The sequence below is a fragment of the Callorhinus ursinus genome, unplaced genomic scaffold (assembly GCF_003265705.2).
Source record: "Callorhinus ursinus isolate GAN/ISIS: 27379988/994484 unplaced genomic scaffold, GSC_fseal_2.0 scaffold5, whole genome shotgun sequence".
Lineage (NCBI taxonomy): Eukaryota > Metazoa > Chordata > Mammalia > Carnivora > Otariidae > Callorhinus > Callorhinus ursinus.
This window is the reverse complement of record NW_027397067.1, coordinates 62,920,805-62,943,742: the sequence shown is the minus strand read 5'-3', so window position 1 is coordinate 62,943,742 and position 22,938 is coordinate 62,920,805. Positions and strand designations below refer to the sequence as shown.

Genomic DNA, 22,938 nt, shown 5'->3' with positions numbered 1-22,938 from the left:
CCAGAAGGGAATAATTTGGATTTTATCAGGTCTGTACCACTCTGGGTTATATTTCTTTATTCCAAAACTTTAGGACGTCCTTTACAGAATCCCTTATTTCCCCCCTCTTAGAGAATATCTATCTATTGGATTGTGCAAAGCAGTATATTAAACTTTCACCTTCCATGTCTGAGAAATTTCAAAATGACCAGCTTTCATTGTCTGTTATTCTGAAATTTGAGTTTGTGTTGTTTTTTAATTTATTTATTTTTAACATTGATCAAGACTTTTTTGGATGGGGACAGGAAAAAAATCTTGCATGGGGGAGGAATACTTGTTGGTTAAAAAAATCCCCTACCTAGACCCTTTTTGTGTTCTAGTCACTAGCCTTCAGTTTTGACTGATTACATTGTTTACAACTTGTTTTCAGCAATATTTTGTTTTTCAGTTTGGGTGGTCATTGGGGCTGACATTTTTTTTTTCTCATCTCTTGTTGCCAATGTTGTTTTGTCAGTAACATCCAAGGCCACCAGTGGAGGCCAGCTGAGGACTGGTGATTATGTACTCAAGTCAGGAGATATATTAGAGAGAGAGAATTGGAAAATGACATTTTATAATAAGAGACACAGAACTATATATTCCAGTTATTTACACCACCCCTAGCTGGGAAGAGTTTGAAGCAACCTAGGATTCTTTTTTTTTTTTTTTTTTTTTAGAGTAGATCTTTTTCATAATGGCTATGTAAATAGCTTAAAAGAAAGATCATAGTTACTTCCTTTGTCTTGCTGTTCTTGCTGAATGACTGAAGATGATCATTGAGATGATGCATTTTCAGTCTTCTAGCACTGCGAGATGATGTGACTAAATCAAAACCTGGTGAAAAGGTGATATAACGAAGCATTAAAAAATTTAAAGTCAAGCTAAGACATCTCAGAGGAGAGGGATCCTCGCATTAAGTTGTTACAAACGAATTAAGGAGATGCCTGGATGTCATTTTCAGTGTCTGTGTCAGGATTTTAAGTTTACAATTGCCTGAAAACACTTCTTTTTCTCCCCATAGGAATGGAAGATGTCACATGTGACAGAACGGAGTTCTTGAGCAATTACCTGACTAATGTGGATGACATTACGTTAGTGCCTGGAACTCTAGGAAGAATTCGGTCTAAATTTAGCAATAATGCTAAATGTAAGTTGATTCTTAAAATACTAAGTTGTCAGAATGTAATATAGTAGAGTACAGAAGAGCTTTTTCCCTGAAGGTGGAATACTTGGGTAAAAATCCTAATATTGCTACTGCTTAGCTGAGTGGCCTTGAATACGTCATGTAAACTCTAAGTCTCAGTTTTTTTCATCTGAAAAATGGGATGATGATAACGGCTATGGCTTTGAGTTGTTGTGGAAATAAATCTGTGTACATCTCTTACAGTAGGTCCTGGCACATGGTAGCATCATGTAACTATTTACCCTTGTTCTCTTTATGTGGAAAATATACTTAATTTGAGACATGCGTATAACCATAAGCTTTCACAGGAGAGGGACGTTTCAACGAGAGGTTCAGGCTCCCTCTTTAGCGGAAGCTGGGGAGTCTAGGACAAGGTTGGCAGAGCCACACTTAGACCCCGAATGTCCCTAGGAGCCCAGTTGAAGGGGACTCTTCACCTTTATGAAAGTGATTGACAGAACGCAGGAGAATTATTACACCCTTGGGAGATGGCAGCCATTCTGGAAGATTAGATATGAACAGGAACAATCTTGTCACTTACGTTGTATGCATTCAGGTTATGATATGCTACTGACAAGAGCCTTTATTTATAGACTACGATGTTTTAGGTGGTGCCCACCTAGCTTCTGAGAAGTCCACAGTCTTGTTGGAGACATGCTGCATTTTGGGGGGAAAAAATCTTTTAGAGGTTTTAGCCTTGGGAATAAGAAACCATTGACACAAGTGTAAAGCTTTGGAAAATTAAGTTTTTCCCAAACTGTGTTCCTGAGTCAACACAAATGGGAACTGTTCCAAGGTCAGCTCCAGGCAACGTTGTAAAATAAACAAGTGATCAGTGTTTCTGCTGCTTCTCCTCATGCCCTTTCCTTCCTCCGTGTCCTCCCCGCTCCTCTGCTCACTTGAGACAGGCAGGCCCTGGACAGAGACAGGACACAAGTCACTAGGGTACCTTTTGATTTAGTACTTGCATTTTCGGGCTTAGGCAAGAAAGGTTTTGTCTATTTTGAAAGGTCATGAGTAAATGTAATGGGGAGGCTGAGTAAATGTAATGGGGAGGCTGTTTTAGGGGAACAGGACATGAGTAAATGTAATGGGGAGGCTGTTTTAGGGGAAAAGGAAAACTTTCTTGGGGCCAATGAAATAATAACTATCAATAATTAAGTATTTGCAGATACGTGATTTCCTTTGGTGAGAGTCAGTAGAGGGGGTGGTGAGCAACACAGACAGTGGTGGCAGGATGTCTGAGTTCAAATCCCAGCTCTGCCAGGTGGTCCCTCTGTGACCTTGGGCAAGCTACTTAAATGCTCCATGCCTTGGTTTCCTCATCTATAAAGTAGGATTGTTGGAAAGATTAACGAGGGATTATCTGCATATCCCATAGATTAGTGTTCAGCACGTAGTCAAAGTTGTATTAATGTTAGCTGCAATGGTGACATCCTGTTCGTCTCACTAGTTCAGCTAAATATGCACACAGTCTTCTTTACTCCTTTTAATAACCCTATGTGCCAAGTGTTACTATCCCCTTCTGCAGACAGTAGAAATCAAGGCCCAGAGAGAAGTGAAGTCACTGGCTAGGAGGGTGAGAGCTAGGCAGTGGCAGAGCTGGGATGTGAACCCAGATTCACCAGTTCTTAAGCACCAGCCTGTGCTTGGGACCTCTTCCCCTCATGCAAAGTGGGAGCTGTCGGCAAGAGAGGCCTGAGAACTTCAGAACTGAAGGGTTGGTGTCCTAAGCATGGACTTGGGCATTTATTATTTTCCAGTCGTTCTCTGATTTATCTGAGCGCAAGATTGCCCTGTGCTATTTATTTTTCTTCATTATCAAAGAACATGAACTTACCCGGTATGATCCCTTTGAGGACTGTGGTTTATGAGTCCACAGAGTGTGGAGCTTCGAAGCATAGAATGCTCAGTCAGATTGCCAGAGTCCCAGTGGGCAGGCCCCCCTCTTCTAAATGCCCATTGCCTTAGTGAAAATTCTAATAGCACCTGCCTCCCAGAGTAGCTGTGAAGGACCAGAGAGAAAGTGTCTACAAAGCTCGCACATCATAGGGACACAATTTGGGTTAGCCATTGTTGCTACAATTATTACTTACTTGCTTTCCATTAAAAGATGCAAATAAGGGGCGCCTGGGGGGCTCAGTCAGTTAAGCACCTGCCTTCAGCTCAGGTCATGATCCCAGGGTCCTGGGATTGAGCCCTACCCACATCAGGCTCCCTGCTCAGTGGGGAGCCTGCTTCTCCCTCTCCTTCTGCCCACCCACCCCCGACTTGTGCTCTCTCTCTCTCTCTCTCTCAAATGAATAAAATCTTTTTTATTTATTTTTTTTTAAAGATTTTATTTATTTATTTGACCGAGAGAGAGACAGCAGGAGAGGGAGCACAAGCAGGGGGAGTGGGAGAGGGAGAAGCAGGCTTCCCGCAGAGCAGGGAGCCCGATGCGGGGCTCGATCCCAGGACCCTGGGATCGTGACCTGAGCTGAAGGCAGACGCTTAATGACTGAGCCACCCAGGCACACCTGATAAAATCTTTTTTTAAAAAAGATAAACCTAAAATTTAACCCCAATTTAAGTAGAATGGGATCCACATTTTAGCTTTGGATTTCATAGCTTTAGAACCAAGATTCTGAGAACTGTCTTTGAAGAGTGTGTACTTACACTGCAAGGCAAGCTTAGTCATGCATTTTCAACAAATAAGAACAAATATTTATTTGTATTTATTAACAAATGCTTATTGAGCACCTAGTATGAATGAGGCCCTGGGGATACAGCAGGAAATGACATAGACATGACCTACTCCACTGACATTTAAATTTCAGGGAGGACTGCTTCATGAGAGTTGCTGTCTCTTCTGTACGCTGCTTTCCTTTTCTGCTGATTCTATAATGACACACTAAAGCAAATTTTTTGAAAACAAAATCCAACCAACCTACAATCTGCTGTTTCTCTTCACCCCCCCGAAAAGGGGGCCTTCTGATGATAAAATCCTGTCCACAGTTTATACACAGCCATCATTTACATAATTTTGCTTTTAGCTCGTCCAGGGTACTGACTAAAATATCTTTTGCTCACTGGTAGTGAAAATAAAGGTGGCACATACATGTGTGTCTGTGGCTGGAGAGGGACAGCTACCTATGGATTAGACCCATGGTGTTACTGAGGCAACAAAACTCCCTGTAGAAAAAAATAACTCAGTGGATTAGAAGTTTCATCTTAAAGTGGATGATAACTTGTTTCCAAGATCTGCAGATAAATAGGACGTTACGCTAAAAGCCCCAAATGCCCAGTTTGGTTCCTGATGTCCAAGTGCAAATGAGCTAAAGCCAAGATCCAGAGGGACCATTTGGGGGAACTTAAGGATGTTTATCTAGCATTATCCTTGTGCTCTGGGAGGAGCAATTCCCTTCCAGAAGAGGAGAATCAGATCTAGCAGGGAAATTTACCATAGGAGTATTTCCACTTACGTAATTCCATTTCACTGACCAAAATATTAAGTACTCACACACAATTTTACATATACGTGTGTGTGTGTGTGTGTGTGTGTGTTTTAAAGATGTATTTATTTACTTGAGAGAGAGAGAGCAGGGGGAGGGAGAGGGAGACAAGCCAACTCCCCGCTGACAGGGAGGGGAGCCTGACACAGAGCTTGATCCCAGGACCCTGAGATCATGACCTGAGCTGAAACCCAAGAGTCAGATGCTTAACGAACTGAGTCACCCAGGTGCCCCAATTTTATATATATTTTAGACAAAGCTTAAAGTGATAGCTCTTCTGGGGAGGGGGGAAGAGAAAGAATTGAGTCTTGCTGTAAAAATTATTTCTCTCAGTGATTATTGTCATCTCTTTTGAAATTTTTCTCCTTCTCTCTTTGAACAGATGACCCTAAAGCCATTATTGCTAATCTCACGGTAAGTATTACAGGTCACCCAGCCTCTGCCCTCAGAGTAGCTTCCACATACTCACTTCCTAGGATCCCCTACCCTGTGGGGCGGAAGGAACATTTTCCTTACTGCCTGGCAGTCCCATATATTTGTTTCTCTAAGAGTTCTCAAAACTTCAAAACTGTGGACAGCTGCAGGCTCCCTAATGGTCTTGGCAGTGGTACAAACTGAGAATATTTGATCTTTCCATTAGAACTGAAAAGTACTCATTCATGAGTAAACACATCCTTACTCTCTCTGAACCAGATCTGCCCATCACCCGGTTCCATCGCCCCCCCGCCCCTGCAGGATGTAATCACACAGGCCCAAGTGTGCGTCGTCCTCCCTTCCCACCCCACCTCCCGTCCCTTGACTTGAAGTAGTTGGAAGAGGCTTTAGAGTTTGAGTTGCTCATAGCTGTAGTCTCACAAGTCAGGAATATATCTTAAAAATTCCCAACTACCCTCTGATAACCTTCCATGTCATCTACCAAGTTATCAAATCCCCTTTGAACCTAGTTCTTTTCAGCTTGCGTTATTTGATAGGGGATGACAAATTCCATTTATTCACTAACCAGCCTTTTGTTTGGCTTAAAACCTCCTTTGATTTTCTAGAGAGAGAATATCTAGGACTTTTTCTAGAAAATCCTCCATATAAAGTCCAATTTCCATTTCTATTTCAGTGTAAAAAACCAGATCAGCACTTTAAGCCTTACATGAAGCAGCACCTTCCCAAACGCTTGCACTATGCCAACAACAGAAGAATTGAGGACATCCATTTATTGGTGGACCGCAGATGGCACGTCGCAAGGTAACTTGGGGATTGGCAGGGACTCTTCTTGATCTTCATAACCACCTCTTTAGCAACTAGAGTGCTATAAGGTCCTTAGCCATCAAAAAGAAAAAAACAAAAAAGAAATCTCAGTTGGAAATCCCACCATTTGCAAAGACTTTTTATGCTAGATCAAAGTGCTGAGCCAACACATCTCTGTTTTCTGTATCCCAGCCTCTTGGTGTCTCTTTGAAGTCTCTCAGTGCATCTCTGTGTGGTCTCTCTCTCTCTCTCTCTTTCTCTCTCCTTTCATTTTTTAAATTTACACCCTAGCCTCTATTCTTATTACTTATTAGGTCAAAAGTGTGCCTGGGACATTGGCTTACCACAACTGGACTGATTTGGTCTGGGTTGACAAGACTTACCCTGTAGCAATATTTGTAGAGGAGTTTAGAAAATGTTGTTAATCTTAAAACTTCTGTTACTGTAGGCACGTTTTATATTGCCTTAAATATTTCAGATGTTTGCCTTCTTTTGAGCTATAAAAGACTTTCCAATATTTAAGAGACTATTTCTTGCTCTTGAATCTGGTGTAGAATGTGTCCCGAAATTCTAAGCACTTCCACAGAATTAATCATTAAAAGTTTATCCATTCTCAAACAGACCTGGCAGAAGCCCTTTTCCGCTCACTCTTGCTCTGACTTTCTCCTTAAAAAAAGCTTTGTGAGCTGGTCTGTGGTAATAATCGAACTACTATATACACTCTAGTTGGGTACTTTAGTGAGTTTACCAAGGGAGCAAAGATGACGAGAAGATGGCGGTCCTCTAGAAACTCACATCAGTATGAAACACCCGGCGAGAGACATGTGACAAATACATAAATATCCTATGGTAATTGTCAGGGGGCTACACAGAGTTAAATATGTAGGATTATGTAAAGAGGTGTATGAAGACCAGAAATTATTGAAATCATTTAGAATGGACATGGGGCATCTTCATGGAATAGTTACAAAGATGTGAATGATATGGGCTTGGCCGAGTGTGTCGTCTGCAGGGCCTTTTACATACGGGGTGACATGGTAGAGAGAGCAAATTCGGTGCAGCTGGTTGATATGAAGGAAAACTGGGTGTTGAGTAGAAGTGAGAGATGGTGACAGTTGACCAAATTAGTGGAGACCAAAGCCAGGTATTTTAATCATCAGTAAATCTTTTTGATTCAACTCTTGCATTGTTGAGTTATCATATACACATATCTCATTATCCCAAGCGGAAAGTGCTTTTCCTAAGAGTGGGGCCCCAAATGTTTAATTTGATTTCCACCAAGCCCTTTAGTTCAGTGCAGTAGACCCTGTAAGTGCTTACAAGGATCCATAGAAATTGGCCCCACAGGAAAATTTGTATTAATAAACATGAAAGTGTTTTTGGAAAAGTGCTGCGTGACACTTGATCAAAAGGCATTTTCCTGTCACAGCAGGAAGGTCAAGTGGTTTTGATGCCTAGAGAGCAATGTTTTCACTTTCTATTTCTAAATAGAGATGTTGTCTAGGTGAGTCTGGGCTTTTGTGAAATATGTCACTATTATATGTTAGGTTTCCCACTCAGTTATACTCTCTAGTTGTATTCTACAGATAGGTAAATTTGTGTGCAAACATTTTTATAAAATACAGATCTCCATTCATTGATGAAGTATCCCATGTTTAAAAAGTGCCTACTTTGGGGATGCCTGGGTGGCTCAGTTGGTTAAGCGGCTGCCTTCAGCTCAGGTCATGATCCCAGGGTCCTGGGATTGAGTCCCACATCGGGCTCCTTGCTCAGCAGGGAGCCTGCTTCTCCCTCTGCCTGCAGCTCCCCCTGCTTGTGTGCTCTTTCTCTCTCTCTCTCATTCTCTCTCTGATAAATAAATAAATCTTTTAAAAAAGTGCTTATCATGTGCTTGGCATTGTTCACTCCTGTATCCCAAACAAACATGATCCCAGAGTGGTGAATCTTAGTTTTGGGGCTAGTGAAGCACATGGGCAGACAGAACACGACCTGTGACAAATGCTTTGCTCAGTGCAAGCATGAGGTACGAGGAGAGGGTAACTGACTTCTGTTCAGAGGTCCCCATTTGTCCTGGGCCAGTTGTCAAAATAAAGCCAATTGGGGAAAATGAATAGCATCATCTTTTCAACACTACAGGGATGATACAATTATAATAGAGACAAATATGCTTGTAAAATCAACTTCTTAGAGATATTTTGTGTGCTCAAATTGGCTTTTTATGAGGCATTTCATGAGAAATCCTGACTAATCCTATAATTATTTTGATATAGGAAACCTTTGGATGTATATAAGAAACCATCAGGAAAATGTTTTTTCCAGGGAGACCATGGATTTGATAACAAGGTCAACAGCATGCAGGTATGACCACAGACCTGGAGTTGAAAATGTATTTTAGTGATTCTCAGAAGGGCTGGCGAAGAAGGGTGTGAATAAAGTTGTACAGTATTCATGAACAGGGGAAGGGTTGCTACTGGATATTAGCAATGTCTAATTGTTTTTGTTTGTTTTCTTTTCTTTTGGAAGACTGTTTTTGTAGGTTACGGCCCAACGTTTAAGTACAAGACTAAAGTGCCTCCATTTGAAAACATTGAACTTTACAATGTTATGTGTGGTAAGTCACTTACTTAATCAAAGCTGAGTTATCATATGATAACTCAGATGCTTCATAAGGTCAGAGAAAGAACTGAGGTGTCTGTTTTCTAGGACCACTTCACCTCCCTGGAAAAAAAAAATGGTGGTAACGTGCCCATTGGTTCGAAGGACAGAGTCTCATCTCCTTCTAAGGCTTCTTTGTCTTCCTTTAACAGTTGACTAATGGGGAGTTTTCATAGTGTTGCTGTTGGCAGCCTCTGGCTGATCTCACATCACAGTACAGTTTGACACCACTGGTCAGAGACCCGATGAAGCAAGAAGAGTTCCTCACAGAGCTTTCTCCCACCTTCATCTCTCATGTTGCAGCGCAGTTAAAATGTTGCCAGCTTGCATCCTGGCCAGCTATTTATGTGCTCCTAATTATTTTTCTTCCTTGAGCTTCTAGTTGCTGAATGAGGACAACTTTTCCTATTTAGTAAGGGAGTGCCAGTCTGGTGGTTAGAGGGGGAGTCTGAAAGTCGGGTCTCCTGGGTTCTTTTCCCATCTTGGCTGCTCGCTCTCCCCTGTCCTGCCTCTCAGCTTAGGCGAGTCACTGTGTGCCTGCTTGGCAACTGTTCACTTGCTATGAAATCAGCCTGTTCATTTCACAGCAGCCTTTCAAGGCACTGGGCCAAAGCCTCCTCTTCTCGCCATACTTCTGTGGAGTGCATTAGAGGGCAGACTAGAGGTTATTTATTGATTATAAGTCCTATTCCAAAAGGTGGGATAAAAAGTCTCAGCGCCGTAGGAAGGTGTTGTCCCTGTCGCAGTCAGAGACATAAGCAGTAGCTAGGCAGGGCCCCATTCCTTCCCTCTTTCTTTTTGGGAATCTCTCTCTCCATAGTTGGGCAACGACCATGGCTATTTCCAAAAGCTGTGGCAAGACATGGTCAGCTAGCATGGTTCAGGAACTAAGAAAGGAGTGCCTACAACTAATTTTGGCTTTATCCAATTCAGATTTGTGTTCAGAGTTTTCAGACCATTAGAACATGAAAGGTTTTGACTCTTACTGTATCTCATCAAAAAATATTTATAAAGCACCTGGCTTCCTTTCTTTCCTCTCACCAGATCTCCTGGGCTTGAAGCCAGCTCCTAATAACGGGACCCACGGAAGTTTGAATCATCTCCTGCGCACTAATACCTTCAGGCCAACCATGCCAGAGGAAGTTACCAGACCTAACTATCCAGGGATTATGTACCTTCAGTCTGATTTTGACCTGGGCTGTAACTGTGATGATAAGGTAGAGCAAAAGGTAGAAATAATCTTTATGTTTATCATGGAGGAGCTTGTTGGGTGTAGAGCAGTGCTGTCCACTAGAACTTTCTGTGATGACGGTCTATTTCTGGGCTGGTCACTGGGCAGATACAGTTTTTAAGCACTTGGAATGAAAATTTAAATTTTGTTTAATTACTTTGAATTGAAAGAGCCATATATGGCTGGTGGCTACCATTTTGGGGAGCATAGGTGTAGAGAACAAAGGGCAAAAAAGTAGAATTCATGATGCTGTTCTGGAGAGTCACAATTCCCAACCAAAGGCTTTTTCTTTTTTTCAACCTGGATCACGTGTCTATCTATCATGGTCCCAATAGGAAACAGATGGCCTATGCACAAAAGGTTTTTAAAGAGAGTTTAAAGGGGTTATGTGAATCATGTTTACTGAGAGGATTATTTACGTAGGCTGGGCAGGGTAGAGGCAAGGTAGTGAGCGATGCTATAGCACCCGGGGGCTCACAAGGTGTCAATCCTTGTGAACAATAAAGGGACTAGAACATGGAGAGAGAACTGTATAGAGGGGAATTATGGGATTTGGTAGATGGGTGCAGCTGGTACACTGCAACCTGGGGGAGTAAATACTCTCTGTTGTCTCTCCTCTAATTGCTCACTGGTGCCTTGCATTGGTGGAAGCCAGCAGGGAGCTGGAGGAGCAGGCTGGCTCTTTGGTACAAGGTCAGTTGCCCAGGGTGCAGAGCAGGGGAGAGGAGGGTGCAGCATGGATGGGGAGGAGGGTGGTACAAATAGAAAACCACCCAGCACATTGTGTTTGGACAGGTTTTGAACACCAAACTACAAGTGTTAAGCAATAATTTGCTTATTGAATTTTATATTGATCTAAGACCCTTATAGTTACCAGTCAGTGCTCTGATAACAAGAAATAATCAGTGTTACCACACTGAGTTGATGTGATTCCAACACAAAGAAAAAAAAATCTGTTATTTTTGTATGTGTGGTTTTATTATTGGTAATGTGTGAATCTTCTATTAGACCTTGGAAAATGGACCATAGTTCTCCTGCCTACCCTGTCCCCTTCTACTGTGTGCTACCTTCCAGGATTCCTAAGGGTCTGGGAGCCACAGGGTGGGAAAAGCTCACCACTGCAGGAATTCAGTTTGCTCTTCTTCCCCCAACCCCTTTTATTTCTTCTTCCTACTTTTGCTCCTGACAAGAACCAACAAAGCTAATTACTATAGGCAGGTAATTTCTCAGACCTCAGCTGGAGGTGTTGCATTGCCAAAGTCACTAGGAAGTGGCTTTTGAGGTAGATTCCAAGTATAACTTTAGAGGAATCTGGTAGTTGTATCTTGCTTTCTGAATTACCTTTCTGCTGGAAAACAAGAAATATTTTGGATTTGTTATCTGAAACCATTTTAGACAAATTCTGGATTGTCTTTATTTTGTCTATGGGTTTCTCCAAAAGACTACATTCCTTCTCTTAAAAAAAAAAATCCAGACATCCTGAGAAGGTGTACAGATTAATAAAATAAAATACCATAATACACACATCATGAGAAAGAAAATGTTACAGATTCAGTGGAAGCTCCTTGTGTACACACTCCCTTCCAATCCCACTTTTTTCCTACCCCAGAGGTAATTACTATCTTGAATATAGTGTACATAATTGCCAGGCAGGTCTCTATATTTTTACTCCATACATATATATCTCTTAAATAATATATTAATTAATCTTTAATATAGTTCCCTAAAATAACCTATGGTACAGTTTTTATACATTTCTGTGTAAATAGGAACACTACATCAAAAACTAATGATGTAATATATGGCGATTAACATTACATAATAAAAAAAAATAGTGTGCTAAAATAAATAAATAAATAAATAGTGTTGTACTATATGTATCCTGCAGTTATTTTGTTTATTGTATGTTTGAGATGTATGCACATTAATACATGAGTTTTAGCACATTCATTTTTTACTGCTAATAGTTAACATTTGTGTAAATATACCATAATGATTTTATTCATTTTCCTATTTGAGAATATTTGGTAATTTCCAGTTGTTAGCTCCTCCAAACAAGAATGCGGTAGACATTATGGCCAGTGTTCTCGTACACGTATGCCAGTTGCTGAGCCATTACTTTCCAACCTTGGAAAAAGTGATTTCATTAATTAGTTTGGGAATCGCTTTAGTGTACCTAGGATTAATCTGAAATATTGAGGTAGTATTCTAATTAGTTTACATATATATGTGCCCAAATAACCATTCTTACCATAGTTTGGAACTTGCTTCCATGATTATCCACAGTTTTAGGGAAAGGAAACAAAGTCATGGGGAGATTAAAGAAGGTGCTCGTGACCACTGATCTCCTAGGAGGTGGAGCCTACAATATCAATTTGAGATCAAATAGGAATTCCTCTACAGAACTTATGGATTTTAGGGTCCTGTTTTGAATTTAGTAAGATTCTAAGTAGAAAGAAGCATGCAGGAAAGACAGGACATTTCTGATTTGCTTTTTTTTTTTTTTTTTCTCCTTTCCTTTTCTGGTTTTCACACATGAAGAACAAATTGGATGAACTCAACAGACGCCTTCATATAAAAGGGTCTACAGAAGGTGAGGAGTTGATGGGGAAAAACAATCAGTTAAGTTTTTGTTTTTAGTTTTCAGAGATTGAAGATACTTCTTATTTACTTCATAGTGTAAGCACAATATTTTTTAAAATTAAAATTTGGGTTGTGATATGATTTTCATATCCATCTGGCAAAGGGTATTGGTTTATTCTATGTATGCAAGATGCCGGCTGTTTTGTTTCTCAGTAGCTTTTAGGCTCTCTGAAAAACAGGCATAGCACTGTGATCTGATGGGTCATAAGTGAAGGTGCTGATGGGGACTTCTATGAAGGGACTGGAAGTCACAGTTATAAATAATAGCAGCTGGTACCTATGATGAAGCTTATGTACCTGGAGAGGCAATGAATACATTGTGGGGAGAGATACTCAGAAGGAACCAATCTGAACTCCCTCTTTACATGAGAATCATCTGGAGCCCTCTAACTCATTCTCCTATTTTATGTAGACAAAATACAATGTACAATGATAACGTGCATGTATTAGTCAACTTTTGCAAGCTTGTGACTGAAGAAGAGAATCTCAGTGGTTTGTACCAAGAAAGCTGCATTTCTGGCTCACATTTTGGTATGCTGACCATAGGCCAGGTGTGGCGTGGGTACTCTTTATTCTGGAATCCAGGCTGAAGGAACAGCCCCTAGCTGGGGCATGCCCTTCTCCTGGCAGAGGGAAGAGAGGAACAGCAGGACCATGCAGTGGTTCTCAATACTTCTGCTTTTATGAGGCATTTGTCATCACATTCCCAGTTGACTGGTGAAATCAGAGCACTTGAAACCAAGGGAGTAGGGAAGTCATCTTTCCACAGGGATGCTGGCCTGCAAGACACATGCCAGTGCGTGATCATATATACTCCTTTACAGAAGGGCAGTCAAAGAGAAGGAACAATAATGCAGTCTACCACATAAGCTCTTCCTTATGGTTTTGAAATTCCAGAAAATGAGAAGAAAATAGAAGGGGAGGGAAAGGCTCCAATGTAGGATACTACAGGAGATGGGCTGGCATCTTGCAAATCTTGCAACAGCAAAGGAATGACGAGAAGTATATTACAAAGCAGATGGACCTCACACACAGCAAAGCAGATGGAACTCAAACATAGCCTCTCCAAGTCAGGCAGCAAAGATACACACTGTCAAATTCTGAGAGGCATTTTTTGAGTTATTAGCTTATATAGGGCCCTATTTATCATATGTGTTCTTTTCGATCTGATTAAGTAAAGGACAAGGAAACCAGTAGATTTTATTTCCTTGACTCGTTTTCCTTTTTTTTTTTTTTTTTTAAGAGAGAGTGTGAGAGAGCTTGGGGGAGGGGCAGAGGGAGAGAAAGAATCTTAAGCAGACTCCATGCCCAGCACAGAGCCTCAGTCTGGGCTTGATCTCAGAACTCTGAGATCATGACCTGAGCGGAAATGAAGAGTCGGACACTAAACGGACTGAGCCATCCAGGCACCCCTTATTTTCCCTATTTTTTTTAAAGTTGTTTATTTATTTAAGAGAGAGACAGAGACACAGAGAGAGCAGGGAGAGGGCCAGAGGGAGAGAGACAAGCAGACTCCCTGCCGAGCAGAGAACCCGAGATGGGGCTTACCCCAGGCTCGATCCCAGGACCCTGAGATCATGACCTGAGCCGAAGTCAGGTGCTTAACTGACTGAGCCCCCCAGGCGCCCCCCCCTTAATTTCCCTTGTGATAAAGATCTTCATCTTCCTCCTCCTTCCCTTTTTGCCTCACCACCCCCCCTCTTCTCTCTTTGATCTCGGAACACACAGACTCTTGGGCATGCAATTGGATTAACAGCTTTGAAAATAGGACTCGGTTGGTAGAAGGCATACACGTCCTTCACAAACTCTAAAAGTGATTTGAAATGTTTGATACCTAGCTGCTGGCAAACTACAGTGTCATTATACTTAGAAAAATGGAAATGTTGCCAGGGTCAAGGGGTACAGAGTCTTATGATGGGAGTTTTTCAAATATCCAGTCAACAAGGCAGAGAAATAACATCGAGATGTTTCTCTTCTAGAAGGCACTAATAAAATAGTTAATAATGATAACTTTTAATGGACTCTTGTGTTTTTGCTGGTTCAGGCTCTGGCTATTCATGGTACTAAGGCATTTCCATTTTGGGAAGAAATCCTGCATTTAACTTGGTGGCAGGGTTCTCATGTGACAAAACCAATGTCACGACTCAGCATAAACAGTAGTCTCAAACTTCTGAGCATGAAAATAAGTACCTTTAGGCGAAGCACTGACTTTTGGGGCTGGAAGGAGCTATAGCTAGTGACTGTTCCTCCCCATTGCTCCACTCAGAGGTGAATGTGTCTTATTTCAAGATGATTTCACCTTACCGAAGCTTGAAGTTGATATGCTTTCATGGAACTAGACCTTCATAGGTGTGAATTGAGTGCCTACTGGGACAGGAACTGATTTCTCTGAGACATCATCTGGTTCTCTCCACTGTGTCGCTGATAGTTTCCTGCATATGGGCGTCACAATGGTGACAGAAAATATTAGGGGAAGATCATGGTAGCCTATCTCTTTGGTCTGCTTCTGACCTCGTGGGACAGTCTTTAATGGTACAAGAGAGACTTTAGAGCTATTACATGGAATAAAAATAATTATACACCATTGTCTTATTATGTGCAAAGCATTTCCTTGTTTAGATTCTGGATAATGTGTAAGCTTCCATAGTCTCTCCCCTGTCTTCCTGAATCTCTGTCTCTTGGTCGTTGGCTATGCCCTTAAGGGTCTTATCTCAGTCATTTATGAAGCCACAAAGTGACATTTTCTTGGTCAGAGTTATCTCTGGTCTTTATGGTGTTTCCTGGGTCATAAATCTAGTCTCCCACTTGAAATACTGGGTGTCTGCTCCACTACAGTAGAACTTCATGAATTTGAGTCACTGTGTGTATGAGTGCACACACATGTCATGTTCAGAATATTACTTCTCCCTTCTGGATATCTTTGAATATATATTGAGGCTTTTAAAGCATTTTGTAGACTTAAAATTCTATACTAATATAAAGTTGTATTATTTTTATTTCTAGTTTTTTTTTTTTAAAGATTTTATTTATTTATTTGACAGAGAGACACCGTAAGAGAGGGAACACAAGCAGGGGGAGTGGGAGAGGGAAAAGCAAACTTCTTGCAGAGCAGGGAGCCCGATGCGGGGCTCGATCCCAGGACCCTGGGATCATGACCTGAGCTGAAGGCAGATGCTTAACGACTGAGCCACCCAGGAGCCCCCCTTTTATTTTTTTAAAGATTTTAAATTTCTAGTTTTTTTTAAACACATCTGTAGTTAGCTGATTTTTTTCATAAGAAACCACGTACTATGCACATTCCATTTGTAACCTTCATGTGTGTCTATCTTAATGTCAAATGCCGCAAACTCCCTCACACATAATACATGTGTACAAGCTGTACGTCACAATGAAACAACCCAGGGGATACTTGAGGTCTATTAATCTTAGGCAGTATTTTGCTATAAATATTTAAACTGTTATAGGATTGAGTCTTTCACTATAATGAAGAGGAAAAAGTACATAACCTTCAAAAACAGTGATCTAAACTGCTTGCTAAAGCCTTAATATTTCTACATTTGTGGTGAATTCCGGATTTTAATTGCAGGACTGTTGTTGTTTCCAAATCACATGTATGTCATGTCTTAACAAATTTGCTGTGCAATGAAAACGTATTTCTTTGAGCCATTGAGTCAATAGATGAATGAATGAACAAAGTGGAAAATTTTAAATTTCTCATAGCAAGCAATTTGGGCACAATAGCCCCGTATAATTTTCACTTTAAGAATAATTATACTATTTATTATTACCTTAGTCTTTCCTCTATTTACATTGGTATAAAAATGTTTTATATTTTGTTAGGTTAACATTCACTATCATCTTCATGAAGAAAGGAATTAAAAATCATTTTAACCCGAAATATATTGGAACCTTTATCACATACAATAAGAAGTTAGTTTGGATAGAAAAATGACTGAAACACTAATAACTCTTGTGAACTTTAAAGCAGACAGGCGGGGGGGTGGGGGGCGCTCCTGGGTGGCTCAGATGGTTGAGTGTCTGCCTTTGGCTCAGGTCATGGTCCCAGGGTCCTGGGATCGAGCCTCACATCGGGTTCCTGGCTCAGCAGGGAGCCTGCTTCTCCCTCTCCCTCTCCCTCTGCCTCTCCTCCTGCTCACGCTCTCTCTCTCTCTCTGTATCTCTGTGTCTCAAATGAATAAATAAAATCTTAAAGAAAAAAACAAAAGGGACTAGACTAGACAGGAAATCTTCTGTGTAGCTCTTCTCAATGCTGAGATCTTTCTAACTTTTGTTATTTCTGGAGATGTTAGCTATGCTAGAGAAAGAAGGAGATATACTTGTGTTTCTCTCTGTGTGTATCCTTATGTGTGGGCTGGGGAAGATTTGGAAGAAATCAATAAATAGTATAATTCCTTATGATTTATAGTAAGATCTAAGATGAATTAGATGGAACAGTCACTGAGCTTTAATAACCTCTGCCTACCAATATTCCTGCTGTTATTGAAGGAGAGCATACGCCTTTTACAAAATCACTGCAATTACAACTACAACCACTTTGGGTCAAGACTGAGCTAGGTGCTTTACCTATTTTGTCTCTGAACAGTGCAATGCCCCAGGGAGATACGAAGCTTTGGGAAGTTAAGTTACGGAATCACAGAACTTTCGAAAGCTGAGATGAGATTTGATTCCAGTTCTATGTGGCACTAAAGCCCTTGTGCTTTTCTCTGTAAATGCTTCTTATTCTAAGGGCTGATATGAAGAGAAAATATCAAGAGGGTTTAGAAGTTGTTTCTGAAGTACTGGATGCTTTGATACAAATCGCTCTTCTTTCTTTAAAAAAATTAATAGATTTATTTAAATTTATTTAAATTCCATTAATTAACAGACAGTGTAATATTAGTTTCAGGTGTACAATTTAGTGATTCAGTACTTCCATACAACACACGCTGCTCATCACAAGTGGTCTCCTTAATCCCCATCACCTATTCACCACATCTTCCCACCCACCTCCCCTCTGGTAACCATCAATTTGTTCTCTATACTTAGGAGTCTGTTTCTTGGTTTGCCTCTCTTTTTTTTGTCCTGTAATCATTTGTTTTGTTCCTTAAGTTCCACATATGAATGAAATCATATGGCATTTATCTTTCTCTGACTTATTTTGTTTAGCATAATACTCTCTAGCTCTATCTGTGTTGGTGTAAATGGCAAGATTTCATTTTTTGATGGCTGAGTCATATTTCATCATATATATATATGCCCTATCTTCTTTATCCATTCATCAGTCAATGGACATTTGGGCTCTTTCCATAATTTGGCTATTGTAGATAATGCTGCTATAAACATTGTGGTGCAAGTATCCTTTGAATTAGCATTTTTGTATTCTTTGGGTAAATACCTAGTAGTGCAACTGCTGGGTCTTAGGGTAGTTCTATTTTTAACTTTTTGAGGAAACTCACTAATGTTTTCCAGAGTGGCTGTACCAGTTTGCATTCCCACCAACAGTGCATGAGAGTTCCTTTTTCTCTACATCCTCACCAACACCTGTTTCTTGTGTCGATTTTAGCCATTTTGGTAGGTATGAGGTGATATCTCATTGTAGTTTTGATTTGCATTTCCCTGATGATCAGTGACATTGAGCATCTTTTAATGTGTCTTTTGTCTATCTCTATGTCTTCTTTGGAAAAATGTCTATTCATGTCTTCTTGCCATTTTTAAATGGAATTATTTGTTTTTGGGTGTTGAGTTGTTTAAGTTCTTTATATATTTTGGATACTAGCCCTTTATCAGATATCTCATTTGTAGGTATCTTCTCCCATTCCTTAGGTTGCCTTTAGTTTTGTTGATTGTTTCCTTTGCTGTGCAGAAGATTTTTATTTTGATGAAGTCCCAATAGTTTATTTTTGCTTTTGTTTTCCTTGCCTATGGAGACATATCTAGAAAAATGTTGCAACAGCTCATGTCAAAGAGGTTACTGCCTGTGTTCTCCTCTAGGATTTTAATGGTTTCCTGTCTCACATTTAGGTCTTTAATCCATTTTGAATTTATTTTTGTGTATGGTGACAGAGGGGGTGGTCCAGTTTCATTCTTTTGTAAGTTGCTGTCCAGTTTTCCCAACAACATTTGTTAAAGAGACCGTCTTTCCATTGGATATTCTTTCCTGCTTTGTTTAAGATTAATTGACTGTATAGTTGTGGGTTCATTTCTAGGCTTTCTATTCTGTTCCATTGATCTGTGCCAGTACCATACTATTTTAATTACTACAGCTTTGTAGTATAACTTGAAGTCTAGAATTGTGATGCCTCCAGCTTTGCTTTTCTTTTTCAAGGCACATTGCTGTTCTTATTAGCTTCTCGCCAAACATGACTCAGGCAGAACTCATGCCTGGGAGTAGTTGGATCTTCATTCCAGTGTGCCCTCCCTTAGATAACCTAGCAGCATGGACTTGGAGACTGCCCAAAATGCTAAAGAAGAATAATGGACCAGGAGGATAGAGGCCTACATTCTGGGTACTGCTTTGTAGCTGAATTATCTTCTACAAATCATGAGCCTCCAGTTCCTTCATTAGTAAAATGAAGATGATATTGATCTGGCTAGTGTATCTCTTGGGGTTTTATTAGGCAGGTTATATATAGAAAGTCAGTTCTTGAGAGTCATAAAGAACAGTGTTTTAAAAAAATAATACAATCATCCATTTATTCAATGAGTACTGACCAAGTAGATATTATGCATTTGGTATTGTTAGAGGTAGAGATACAATGATGAACAAAACAGAGAAAATCTCTATCCTCATTAAATTATTATTTTATTGTGAGATTTAGCTGGTTGATGAATTACAGCATGGTGTCTAAGGGTTAAGATAAGAAAGAATGGGACATTAACAGGCATTGAATCAAATCTCAGAGGAGGTGGACATGGCCATAAATGATAGCAGGCACTTGCAAGGGAAAGGAGGAGAAAGAATGAAGGAAAAGGAAAGACCTTAGATAGAGATTATGTGGTGAAATCCAATGGTATGGTATGTGGGAGTGAATGTTTTAAAAAAAAAAGACCAAAAAAGAGAGATTTTCATGTGGCTCTCAAGTCAGCCAGCTAATCTGTGAGAATATGAATCAGGAAGCTGAGGAGGGAAAAGAAAGACAGACTCAACATCTGGATGACCAAATTTTGGAAGACAAAAGAATGAGCCTTGGGGAAGTCCACACCACTTAAAAAGATTTGCCTCACAGTATTTTGCCAAATGTGGTATCTGGAGGAGAATCCTGGCATGTACCCAACATGCCAGAGACTACTGTAAGCAGGGAACTGGGGTATGGGATGAAGACTCTGTGTGGAATCCCATGCAGCAGGAACCCAGCCTGAGAAGACCTGGAGTGCGCTAGACCCATATCAAGAAGTCACGAGGAGCATATTTCCAAAAGTAGAGGTTTGCAGGCTCATATCTGAGGTGGCTGGTCTCAAGATGAAGAGCTTATGTGTCCAGAGACTGAGATTCAAATACAGCTTTATGGCTTAAGCAGGAACTCTGCTAAACAGAAATGCAATGGATGGCTTGCCCAAGATGTCACAAAGAGTAGCAGAGTCAGGTTGTGAACAAGAATCAGTGGTTCTTTGATACTCTGACAAACTGAAAAAGGAAAATCTAAATTTTGATTCTGGACCATAAAATTTGTGTTTCTTACTGCAAAGACTATTTCACCTCTTTCTTAGATGAAACAATTATTCTTCAGGAAGACCTGAGTAAATTCTTTGAGTTAATTGGGGAAATTGGTTGGATTTTAGGAAACTGTCAAAACCACTGTGTTGTTTTTTTCTTCATGCCATATATGCCCTGTTGACAGTTAAGAAAAAGTCACATAATGATATATTTGTGCTTCAGCACAAATGTGCCCAAAACAGCAATTGTGCTTAGCTTGGGAGCTATGATGAAGCGCACATTTCTGAAGAGCTATGAAGTGCACATTTCTTTTTTTTTTTAATTTTTTAAAGAGTTTATTTAATTATTTGAGAGAGAGAGAGAGAGAGAGTGCACACAAGTGGGGGGAGGGGCAGAGGGAGAAGCAGACTCCCTGCTGAGCGGGGAGCCTGACATGGGGCTCAATCCCAGGACCTTGAGATCATGACCTGAGCCTAAGGCAGACCGTTAACCAACTGAGCCACCCAGGTGCCCCGAAGTGCACATTTCTACACATTCAGAGCAGAAGAGTGAATAGAGATGGAGAAGCTTAACTGGGGAAATCTTTCAGAAGAAAGTGAATCTTAACATGTCTCTTTCCCTTTTGTCCCTCTCTCCCTCTCTCCTTCATTTCTCTTCCACAGGGGACTGGACTATGTGAGCATGTCATTTGTCATGCACATTTGAGTATGGAAAGGGGCACTGTTAACAATTATGCCAGGGCAGCGGGCTTAGCTTCCTACATTCCCTAAGGCCTGTTCTGATGCCGTCTCATCCCCATCCACGGCATTCCTCATGCTCTGTGTTCCCACTGCACTCTGTGGGTCTCTCTGATGTGGCACATACCATATTGCACTTGAGTTATTTGTGCCATGTTGGTCTCTCCCATTGAACTGTGACCTTTTTGAAGGTAATGATGTGGGAAACAAAGGCAAAAGAAAAAGTAAATTTCCGTACTACTTACAGCCCATTGACAAGTCCTTGAAACGGGCAGAGTGGCCTTCCTCTAGGAGCTCAGCTGCTTCGAAGTTAATACCTTGCTAAGGGCACCAGGCAATCTTGGCCTGACCCCCAGGATCTGTGAGTCTACTTTAACATATAAAAATCCCTTTGGAAACTTCCTTTATCTCTACCCTCCAAGATACATGTTGGCAACCATCCCCCAAGCATATGACCCACTGATATACATCTGAAGGGTCTCATGACTAAGGTTTTATTAGGTAAATGACCTTTTCCTAACAACAGCCAGCCCCCTCAAGGTCCTGGAAACCTTGCTTCCAAATTCCTTAAAGACTTATGCTCTCCCTAACCGCCTCCCAACTTGAAAGTCTATCATTGGGGTCACTCTTCATGACCCCAGCGCAGCTCTTCCTGCCTACAGGTCCTGCCCCTGTGTTTCAATAAAACCACCTTTTTGCACCAAAGATGTCTCAAGAATTCTTTCTTGGCCTTCGGCTCTGAACCCTAACATCTTTCCTCCATCAGTTAAGAACGCTCTCATAATTATCTTTGCCCAGTATCTCTCTACTATAGCCCAAGGCCTGGCACAAAAAAGATAATCAGTAAATGTTTCGATGAGGGAGAATACATTAATGAAGAATTGGAAGGGAGAAGGGTGACAGGACTGTTGGAGAAGCCATTCTTGGTAGAAAGAAAAGGAATCAGCATAGAGTTGCTAAGGATGATAATGACCAGAGTGTTATAAATAAACCGGCCTTCGCAGAAGTAAATGAGGACTAGAGAGAAAGCCAGACTTGGTGGAATCTTTCGATTGCCCAAGACTGTTTTGCTGCTGGCTGCTCTTAGGAGGGATGTTGCAAGGAAAAACGGGGCTGCTGTTTTGTTGTCTCTTAATGGAATAGATTGGATGGTAGGTTTGCATTTGAATTTGGAGGAATGTGTTTGGTAAGCATTAAAACTTGAATGATAAAAAGAAAATAGCTTCTCAAAGAATTTTGATACTTCTGCTTCCAGCTGAAACCAGGAAATTCAGAGGCAACAAAAATGAAAACAAGGAAAACATTAATGGAAATTTTGAACCTAGAAAAGGTTTGGTTTGAGTTTTAAAGGAAAGTCTGACTTGGTTAACTGCCCCCAAGTACTACTGTTATGATTTGCTGGCTTTTTATTTGTTCATTATATTTCATTTATATAAGGTTATCATATTATGTTCTAATTCTTAGGGTGGGTCCCCAAATTTGGCAGCTTAAACAAGGCTTCTCCATTTACTGCAATGCTGAAGAAGCCAAATGACCCAGAACAGGCTTTTGCGATAGCAGTGTGGGTCACTTTGCCTCAAATCAGCAGTTCTACTTGGGAAAGTCTTGCAAAAATATTCTACGAAGAATTTTCTCTGTTACTTGCATAGAATGGTAATACTTTAATTAAAGCAACATGTATACATAATTTAATAAGTGATTGCCGGAACTGATTTTCTCTAATAAAAATAATCATAAATTTTTTTTTATTATCACTTAGGGAATTGTGAATTGCCTAAGCCTCAATCTCTAAATATTTTGGTCTGTAGGACCCCAATTTCCAAGAATCTATGGAAGTTCTGACTTTAGCCTATCCAAAATGGGCATCTCAAGCTCCAGGCATTTATTGTGGGTGTGGAATGAAGGTTTGCGCACTAAACTCCCATTTCTTCTTAAAAGAGTAAGGTTTCAGAACTTTTTTTTTTTTTTAACCCCTAAGAGGAGAGCTTTCTCTTAGAGGTCCACATTCTTGGGTCTTAACTGAGTTCTTTGGTATGTGATGACCCTCCCCCTTCTGTATTCAAAGGACCCTCTTGAATGCCCAC

At 40.6% G+C, this 22,938-nt stretch overlaps 1 protein-coding gene across 11 annotated transcripts in view; it reads left to right on the top strand.

Annotated features, from left to right (window-relative positions):
* The window catches only part of ENPP2 (ectonucleotide pyrophosphatase/phosphodiesterase 2), a 108,656-nt gene that overhangs the window by 72,155 nt on the left and 13,563 nt on the right, over positions 1 to 22,938 (top strand). For 5 of the 11 annotated variants that reach the window (XM_073893149.1, XM_073893144.1, XM_073893146.1 and 2 more), the window contains 8 exons: positions 1,040 to 1,165; positions 5,078 to 5,109; positions 5,804 to 5,931; positions 8,205 to 8,292; positions 8,458 to 8,545; positions 9,634 to 9,818; positions 12,362 to 12,413; positions 22,110 to 22,184. In XM_073893149.1, coding sequence (XP_073749250.1) covers positions 1,040 to 1,165; positions 5,078 to 5,109; positions 5,804 to 5,931; positions 8,205 to 8,292; positions 8,458 to 8,545; positions 9,634 to 9,818; positions 12,362 to 12,413; positions 22,110 to 22,184 — 774 coding nt within the window. The remainder of the gene's footprint in view (positions 1 to 1,039; positions 1,166 to 5,077; positions 5,110 to 5,803; positions 5,932 to 8,204; positions 8,293 to 8,457; positions 8,546 to 9,633; positions 9,819 to 12,361; positions 12,414 to 22,109; positions 22,185 to 22,938) is intronic. The other 6 variants (XM_073893150.1, XM_073893147.1, XM_025871037.2 and 3 more) reach the window with 3 other exon arrangements.